Source organism: Spermophilus citellus (genome assembly GCF_964194105.1).
Source record: "Spermophilus citellus genome assembly, chromosome: 12".
In the NCBI taxonomy this organism is placed as follows: domain Eukaryota; kingdom Metazoa; phylum Chordata; class Mammalia; order Rodentia; family Sciuridae; genus Spermophilus; species Spermophilus citellus.
Window position 1 is genome coordinate 80,480,993 of NC_138198.1, and position 10,179 is coordinate 80,491,171.

Here is a 10,179-nt window from a genome sequence, read left to right on the forward strand (position 1 = left end):
TTCTGAGGCTGGCCTCAAGCTTGTGATCCTTCTGCCTCAGTCTCCCAAGTTACTGGGATTACAGAAGTGTGCCACTGTACCCAGTTTCTTAGTTTTGTTCATCAGAACTATATTTTGTGGTGGGAGATCAAGGAAATGAGGAAGGAATGCTAATAAGTGTGGGATTTCTTCGGGGAATAATGAAAATATTTTCTACTAAGATTAGACTATTTCTAATAGGAACAAATTTGTGAAAAACACTGAATTATAACACTTTAAATGGGTAAATTATATGATGCATGAATTATATTTCAATAAAACTGGTATTTTTCAAAGTGGTTGACAAAACCCTCAGGTATATTTTGTTTTGATTAGTTTTGGAACTATCTGGGATTCAAATTATCCATATACCCACTTAACAGTCAATTACTGGATACTTTCAATGTGTCAAATATTGTTCCAAGTGCTAGGGATCACAAGATACATAAGAAACTACACCCTGGTAAGTTGAGGGGAGAAACATGCATATTTAAACGAGCAATTACGGTCAATGCCGACAATCCAGATTTGTAACTTGTGTAACTTGTTTGGCCTTTTGAGATTTGAAGAAGGGATAGGCTTCTCCCAGAATAGATCCTTTCAAAACAAAATTTAGGGCCTGGGGATGTGGCTTGGTGGTAGAACACTTGCCTACCTATGTATCAGGCCCTGGGTTTGATTCCCAGTAGTGCAATAAAGGAAAAGAAATTTAGCATTGACTTAATCTGAATAAGAATTTCTAGACTTTTTTTTTTAAAAAAAGAAAATGTTGAATGATGTGTTTTAGGATCTTTCCTAAAGATTTCTCCTTTAGGAAACATTAACTTTATTCTGTAAGCAAAACTAACGTCCATCCTTATTTTTCTCTTCTAGTACTATCATCCGCATTATAATGGACTGTGATGTAATAACATGAACACATTTCCAGACAGTTTCTCAAAGGCAAAGGATGCTCCTTTCTGATTTCATCACCTTCTCACCAAGTTGGGGGAAGAGAAGCACTGAAAGCTAAGTACTGAAGAAAATTGACAACTAGTGTTTGCCATTACCCAAGGACTTGGGTACAAAAATGTTCCCCCAGTATGAGATGTCAATTTTCAGTGTGCAGATGGACTGAATTACACAGATTTTTCTCAGCCAATAACCATACATTTATACAAATGTTACCTTCCAACATGGAATGTTCCAATCAGAAAGACCATCATTGGTTGCCAAGCTACGGGGAAGAACTTAAACATACACTGTGTGAACAGTACCTTACATTTCTAAAATCCCAAATGTAGGAAAAATATACAGACATACAGATATATAGACCAACTCTTAGTAATAATATGAAATATACTTAAAGAGTTTTTAAAACTTTGTATTTTTGTACAAAATATTTTGCCTTTTACAATTATTTTCCCTTTTATTGGCATTTTACCAATATAATGCATGGAGCCAAAGAAAACAATAATGGTACTAATAAAACATCCTAGTTTTTTGTCAGATTTAATTCTACCTGATGGCAAATAATTTTTTTTCAGTTGTGGTTTAAAAATATAATTAAATATATGTGTATATATATATTTTTTAATGTATCATTTTTTCAGAACAGTGAATCTCTTGAAGTTTCTAGAAATATCCTTGCAGGTTTTTCTGGTATAAATCAAGCCTGAGCACATATATGGCTCAGTCAAGCAGGCTCTGTCTTCAGCCCATCACCTGTCATCACCTTCGATGTGTGTCTGGCCAGCCCCAGAGGAAGTGATCAATTTCGAATGTGCTTTGGCTTCATGTTGGTGGAGCAGGGGTGATGGAGAGGCATCTGCAGGGTAGGGAAGAGCCCCAGATCTGGATGTCTGGAAGGCCCTGTTTTATGGCTGATGTGGGAATACACATGGTATCAGGCCCACCCCAGAGCTGATACTCAACTATCAAGAGAGTATGGTGTCACATCAGCCAAAGGCAGAGATACTGGAAAGATGGAACCCATTATATGCTACCTGGAACATTTGTCTGTCTGAAGTCAGATTCCAAAAACAATTCCAAGGCACATGCACGAGGAAATACAAAAAAATAAACTCTGGCCTCTATCTTGAACTTTTACAAAGAACGTTTCCTCCAAAACCATCTTCCTTCCACTCCTTGACCTGCCTTTGAAAAGTCTACCACGAAAAGTGCTGAAATAGTGCACTGAGTATAACTGTTGCTCAGAGGGAAGATTCCATCCAACAGATTCCCTCTCCCCACTCCCAAGGGTCTTCCCAGCAGTGCTGCTACCTAACCCAAATAAAATGGCGAAAGAATAAACAGTTTGACTTTCACACCTGCACCTGTGTTGCTTTACCTCTGATCCCCATTTGTGCCACTTCACAGCTGGGAAAGACCATCTCCAGGCAAATTTATGCTCTGATATCCTGTCCAGGTGGCCTGGTTAGGCTTTCAGGACACTGTCTCATGAGCTTAAATTGTAGGAGCTTGTGACATGAGGCAGACACTGGACTCCAAGACCTTTTCAGACTCAAGAACCTTTTTTCTTTTTTAGAAATATGGAAATTTTTTTATTTCTGGAAATAGGAATGTGAACACTTTGGTCTTTAAGTGCCAGGCAATTTTATGTTAATACAAAAGAACAAATAGAGTTAGCCAGTTTTTTAGAATCATTCATTCAACAGGATTCTGCTAGATGCTGAGGATATACTGGATAATAGATAAAGATGAGTCAGTCATTTGTCTCTCAGCCTCATACCAGTCTTCTCTACCCTGAGGCTGTGAAACATCTTTCCCAGGACTGCCAAATGAAAAGAACTAGAAATCAAAAGTGGGGAACATGTTGAAAAGTTATCTTTGTTTTTGTTTATTTTTCCTGAGGAACTGGGGATTGAAACCAGGGCTTTGAGTAAAGAGCTTCACTACTGAATTATATCCTGGGACACTGGTCCTTTTCAGCCTTCAGACTCAAACTGAAACTTTAGTTTTCAGACTGGAACTCACACCACTGGCTTATTCACCTGGGTCTCCAATTTATTACAATAAACATACACAAATAGATACATACATACATGTATTCTGTTTCTCTGCAGATCCTAATATATATCTAGGAAGTTTGGAAATCATGCAATGCTTTTTTTTCCCCCTGATACTGGCAATCAGATCCAAGGGTACTTTATCACTGAGCTACATCTCTACCCCTTTTCATTTTTTAAAATTTATTTCTTACATACATGACAATAGTGGAATGCATTACATTCATAATTATCCATTCACGGCACAATTTTTCATAACTCTGTATATAAAGTATGTTCACGCCAAATTAAGCCATTATACATGAGCTCTCTTATTTTTTGCATTATAATTCTTAATATACCTTTATACCACATTTTATCATATCTCGGTGACTCAAAGTGGGGTAGGGAGGGAGAGCATGGGAGGAAGATTACCTCTAGATAGGGAATAGGGGTGGGAGGGAAAGGGAGGGAGAAGGGGAATACAAGGATGGTGGAAAGACACGGTCATCATTATACAAAATACATGTATGAAGATGTGAATTTGGTGTTAACATATCTTATATACAAACAGAGAGATGATCAAGAACCGTTTTAGATTAAACTCAGTCCTTTTTTAAAAAAATACTACTCCTATTTTTCAAATGTTAATTAAGGTTTGTCTTTGGAAGAGGGCTGAGAGTCATTCATTGACACAGCACTTGCCTAACATGCATGAGCCCCTGGGTTTGATCTCTAGTCCTACAAAAGAGAAAGAAAAGTTGGAATTAACTATCTGATGCCATCACCAAAATAGAGTCATGCCAGCTTCCACAGCTGCAGTTATTCCTCTCCCAGCTTAATAATGACTTACCAAGTGCTTAGTATTTGTCAGGCACTGTACCATAGACCTCGATCAATCACTGTGTCCCCTAATCCTCCCGATAGCCTCATGAAGTGGTCCTGTTAACATGCCCCATTTCACAGGCACCAGGGCTCCATGTGGGGACATGGTTTGCTAGGTCACACCATCATCACTGTGCACAGGAGTCAGGATTCAGACCCAAGCATTGAAAAATGTTTTCAATTCCTTTGGACCCAGTGTCCTTTATAACACACTGAATAAAATCAGATGAATACCATGCATGATGAGGCACTTCATGGACTTCTCTCTGTGCATGCTGTTTACCTATCAGGTTTCTATGAGCTCCACAACAATATACTCTTGGAAAAGAGAGTTTTAGTAAGACAGGATGTGGTCTTCAGGCATCTGACTTGACATGTACTATGAGACGATGGAAAGTGTTTTTCTCTTTAAATGGCTCCTGAAAAATGCAAGCAGGGCTGGGGTTGTGGTTTAATGGTAGAGCACTTAGCTCACATGTATGAGGCACTGGGTTTGATTCTCAGCATCACATATAAGTAAATGAATAAAAATAAAGGTCCATCAACAACTAAAAAAAATTTTTTTAAAAAAAGATGCAAACATTATCAAGACAAAAAACAAACAAAAAACACCACTTTCTTCTCTTTGATGATCATTGCTCATCAGCTCCCCACCTCCCATCCTTCCAGTGGGTAGCAGTTAGGGTTTATGCTGAAGCACACAAATAGTAGTAGCTGCTCCTATGAGAAACAACAACAAATGTTTAAGAAGTGGGTAGATGGAAACTGGCTAACTACACCAGGCTTGCAAAATATGCTCAGACTGGTTTTGAATTCCTGGCCTCAAGTGATCCTCCTGCCTCAGCCTCCATAGTATCCAGAACTATATGCATGCACCACTGTGCCTTAGTTATCCATATTTATGTCCCCAAATACAAGTCTATCCTCCCCTCCTCCCCTGCTAAAGACCTGAAGAATCCCAGTTCTCTGAAAATGCACAGGCAGGGACAATGAGTCCATGGGTTCCCAAATCCTTCTGTGCTTTCCTCTCCAGCTGCAGCCAACCCTCCTCTACCACATACTAGACTGTCACGCCATGCTATCTGCGCCTTCCATCACGTTCTATCTTACCTCTGTGGTCTACCGGATTCTCCTGCCTTTTATACTTGGAAAGTACCAGCTTCAAGACTTGGTTCAAAGATCATCTTTTTGTGGGAATTCTTTCCCAACAAACCTGCCCTGAAAGAAGGACAGATTCTTCCCTCCTTCCAAAGGGTTGCGCCAAATGCTCTGAGAAACTCCTTCCCTTGATGAGACGACCTTCAGATTAGTTGAAAGGTTTAAAAGTTAACTGAACTAGGAAAAAAGTGCATGTGCTGATCAGTTGTAAAATCTTAAAAGAACTGTAGAAGAGAAATCAAGCAAGAGAAATAAAGAAATTCGTGCTCTAACAATTAGTTTTCTGTATTTCAAGTATGTAAGTTATTCCTCAGTGTCCACGGAGGATTGGTTCCCAGAACTCTGCAGATACCAATCTCCGAGGATGCCCAAGTTCCTTACCTGAAATGATGTAGGATTTTCCCATGCTTTCATATACTTTATTTATTTATTTTTTTAAAATGATGCACACTGCTGTCCTTGGGCCACAGCAGTCTCCAATTTGGGAGATCAGGAGGAAAGCTGGGCAACACCTGGGGGCAGGAGCAGTGCTGTCTCCTAGCTCTGATTTCTTTTCTTTTTTATTTAATATTTATTTTTTACTTATCGGCGGACACAATATCTTTGTCTTGTATGTGGTGCTGAGGATCGAACCCGGGCCGCATACATGCCAGGTGAGCGCGCTACTGCTTGAGCCACATCCCCAGCCCCTCCCATATACTTTAAATCATCTCTAGATTACTTATAATACCTAATGTAAATGCTATACATATTTGTTATGCTTTATTGTTTAGAGGATAATTTTTCTTAAAAAAATGTACATGTTCAATTTAGACATAATTTCTTTATCTTGAATATTTCAATCCACAATTGGTTGGTTGAATCCACAGAAGTGGAACCTGTGGATACTGAGGGCAGACTACATTAAAATGAATGGAAAACTCCAGGCTGGGGTTGTGGCTCAGTGGTAGGGTGCTCGCCTAGTGTGGGTGAGGCACTAGGTTCAATCCTCAGCACCATATAAAAATAAGGGCATTAAGTCCACCTATCATTTAAAAAGTTGTTTTTAAAAAATGAATGGAAAACTGAATAAAAATAATCATATGATGTACCAGATTCATCCTCCTTACCAAAAATACAGTCTGGAGTCAAGGAAAAGCTTTAGAACCCTAGTGTAGTTATTATCATTGCTATCTCCTCCTCCTCCTCCTCCTCCTCCTCCTCCTCCTCCTCCTCCTCCTTTTTTAATGGTTCTTTTTAGTTATACATGACACTGGAATTCATTTTGATATAATTATACAAGTGTGGAATATATCTTATTCTCATTGGGACTCCATTCTTATGGATGTACATCATAGTGGGATTCACTATGGTGTGTTCATATATGTACATAGGAAAACCACTGTCTTTCTTTTTCCTATTCCCCCTCCCTTCCCTCATTCCCCTTTGTCTAACCTACTGAATATCTATTCTTCCCCTCTCCCACTTAATTTGGGCTAGCTTCCACATACAGTATGATAGGATATCTCATTTCTTACTATCATACTCAACATCTTTAAAGTTCAGGCAAACTTTCCATTCTTTCTAAGAAGCTATTTCTCCATACAATTATTTCATCTTCCTGGGAAGAATCCCTTAATGGTGTGGCATCATATTTATTTTCTAAATCACAAAGCTGATGTTGTCATCCACCCATCCTCCTCCCCTACAGACCCTTGTTCCAATTGGTCTGCAGCTTGCCTAGGTTACGACAGATGGAAAGCAGGCTTAAAGAAACCAACTCTAATTCCCAGAGGTTTCCCCTGGACTTTGCTTTTGCCAGTCAATGAGGGTATGAATGGACTCTCCCAATCCAGGCCTGCCATAGCCAGGATTAGATCCCAGCCTCCATTTCCTCCAAGGACTTATTAGCCTCAAGTTTGCAAAGCAGAGATCACTGCAATTTGGGTGGCGTTAGCTGCCAGGGCTGCGGCTTTTTCCAACAATTCATCCAGACAGGTCATTAAATGAGCTTAACCAAAGGGTCTTGATTAAACCCCTTGGGCCAGGGATGGAGAATTGTATTTTGGCCAGTCTTCCAATATTTGCTGCCAGAACTTGCTGTATTCTTTAGCCATCATTCTTAGTGCCCCACTAAATCACTGCTGGAAGCAGCAGGGAGTTATAAGATTCTTAAAAATCAATTCCTTTGCCATGAAGCCAAAGAGCTGGTTCAGTCATGACAAGTACAAGAACTCAGTGCTAGCTCTATAATAGCTGTAACTGCATTCACTGTGGGTTAGGAATTTGACACATATTATCTCCAACCCTTACTTGAAGACACTAAAGATCAGATGCGCTAAGTAATTATCCCAAGAACTGGGGTCGGAACCCAGTGTCCCTTCACCTCCGTTCTGTCATGCTGTCTCCGTGCTTTGACTCTGACCTTACTGGCAGCCTGAGCTTTTGGATTGTACTTGCTTCTCTTGATCTTAAGAAATTCAGCGGAGGCATCAAGACTACCTTCTCTTTCTAATAGCACCAAGGGAATCAGGTAGGAATTCTGATTTGTAGACTTTCAATAAGAGCACTAGACTAATAATCCCTTTACTGCCAATGAGCAAAGAAAAAAGGTCAATATGATTTCCACTGTCCTGGATGTCAACAGAGGTCCAGTTGGAGAAATCACTGTAGATTCTCAAGTAACTGAGCCTCTCAGAATTCTCTAGATTAATTAGTGTTGAATGAATGGAGCAAGGGTTGTGGAGACGAAGAGGCCCAATTTTGAATCCTGTCTTCTTTCTAGTCATTGGATGTACTTAGATAAGTGGCAAACAACTCTCTCCCCTTTCCTCTTCCCCCAGCCTCCAAATCACATAGAGGGCAAGCCTTACCATTGCTTGTCTTGCTCTCATAAGAGACTTTGCTTTGGCAATGATTTCACCAAGAATATTCCCTTGCAAAATATTGGGGAAGTGTGACATGGAAAAGAAAAACTAAAATTATGGTATCTCTGCTCCTTTAGACCTGGGGAAAAAAGAAGTTGTACCTCTTTCTATGTTATCCCTTTCTTTAGTTATCAGAGTAAAGGTTCCCATCAATTTGTATCAGTTATAGATTTGGCTGCTGAAATGAAGACCCCGAAATAACAGCAATCTAAGTAAGATGAAGGCTTCTTTCTCTTGCACCTAACTATAAGTCATAGCAGCCCAGGAGAGCCACACTCCTGTCATCTTGTTGCTCTCTCATCCTTTGCCTGTAAAGGTCCAGCGGGGATTAGTACCACATCCACAGTCCATGCAATAGGTTCAAGTGAGAGGCAGAAATGAAATCTCCCCTTTAAGGGCAGAAATCATTTCTACTACATCGACATCATTTCTACTCACATCTCTTTAGGCAGAATCTAGTCAAATAACCTCACCTAGTTGCAAGGGAGGCTGGGAAATATAGTCTTTAGTTGGGAAATACAATCATGTGCCAAATTAAAAATTGCATTACTATAAAGGGAAGGAAGAAAGGAAAGTGGTGGGAGAGAAGTGTAAATAGTAGTTGCTCTATGGAGAGTGGCCCACAGGAAAACCCTTACCCAACACCTTCTCCCTTTTGCCTCCCTATGAAGACTTTAACTGAAATGACTGCCTCTCATTCTTCATGCCTCACATATCCACCCCCTTTGCCATGAGATCTGACAATTCCCCATCTCCATGGGAGGAGAGAACTTCCCTGCCCCTTAGCACTGCCATGCAATGTGCTTTGGACACTGTTAGTGGATGTGATATAACCTAAGACTTGAAATGCACTAAGGTCATTGGGCTTGTATTTTTGCACACCTGGCTTCACTATGAGACGTGATTCACCTGGGGAGCTGCTGCTCCTGCAGTCTGCCTCCTACAGATTTGTGGTGAGAAGCAGACCTGGCCCAAGCTTCAGAGCCTGAAGCAGAGGCACTCAGCCAAGCTCAGCTGAGATCAGCCAACCCACAGACCTGTGAGAGAAAATGCTTCGTGTTATATATACATTTCACTGGGATTTGGGGGTGGTTCATTACACAGCATTATTAGGATAATAACTAACTGATATGTTCCTGGGTCCTAACCCAGGAGCTGTCCATCTGGTTATTTACTACTTGTCTCTCCAGATCCCTTCATCCTGTTTCACCACTCTCTTGGCTTTGGGAGGTGGATCTTTATGAATTCCCTGGGTATCTGGCTTCCAGGTGGGTTTGGACAATGAGAGGCACTGCAGGAGAGAGAGAATAGAGTTGGAGTATTTATTTCTCTGCATTCCCACCTGAAGGACACCAGGGTTTGGTTTCATCCTTCTACCAAAGGCTACAACTCCTGTTAGGTGGCCCAGCTTCCTCTCTAGGTCCAGAAGTAGTGACTTCCTCTTGGCCCTAGTAATGCTCACAGCTGCCACTAGTCCAAGATTCTGCACTTGGTTTTCCCTAATGCCTGCCTACATGTTTTTCAATCACCCCTTGATTTCAGTCACCCCTCAAAACTCACCTTGATTTCCCAGCTTGAGATGCCATATTTTTCTTGTTGGATTGACATCCCACACACACTTACACCCACCTCCATGGCCCCAGGGCCTTTGCTCATCTTATCCCTGACCTCTACCCTGCCAAAAAGTGTGTCCCCTCTTTCATGAGTTCAAACACAACTCCCCTTTCAAGGCACATCTCATGTCACCTCTCTTCTAAGATACTTTCTCCCAAGTCTCCAGTCACCCATGGGCCTCTTCTGAAGCTCCCAACCTGTGCCATATTATCAAGCTTTGTTTCACACTAAAACACAGCAGTCTATAACCTGTGCTCTGGGACACCCCCAGGGACTCTGTGAAGGGGTCCCAATAGTGCGGAGGGGAATGTTTGCAGGACAGGTGGAATTTCACTTTCTAGAATGACTAAATACCTTATATGCATGATGTCATTTAAAGTTCACTGTTTTAAAAAAGTTTAAACATTTTGATGCAATACACTAGCCTTTCATTCATATAAATGGTATCTAACCAAAATGAATAAGATGAATTTAAACATATCCCAAATCAGGGTATTTATGGTCTCCCTTTGTTATTTCTCTGCATTCCTACCTGAAGGCCACCATGGATTGGTTTCATCCTTCTACTAAAGGTCACAACTCCTGTCAGGTGGCCCAGCTTCTTCCCTGGG

The 10,179-nt window shown here is 40.7% G+C and overlaps 1 protein-coding gene across 1 annotated transcript in view; it reads left to right on the plus strand.

The window, feature by feature from the left end:
* COLEC12 (collectin subfamily member 12) overlaps nt 1-2,324 on the plus strand; it is a 185,593-nt gene extending 183,269 nt beyond the window's left edge. Inside the window, exon 10 of the mRNA XM_081262686.1 lies at nt 892-2,324. Within this exon, the coding sequence (XP_081118812.1) occupies nt 892-911 (20 nt within the window). The 3' untranslated portion in view covers nt 912-2,324. The remainder of the gene's footprint in view (nt 1-891) is intronic.
* Nucleotides 2,325-10,179: the final 7,855 nt, after the last annotated feature.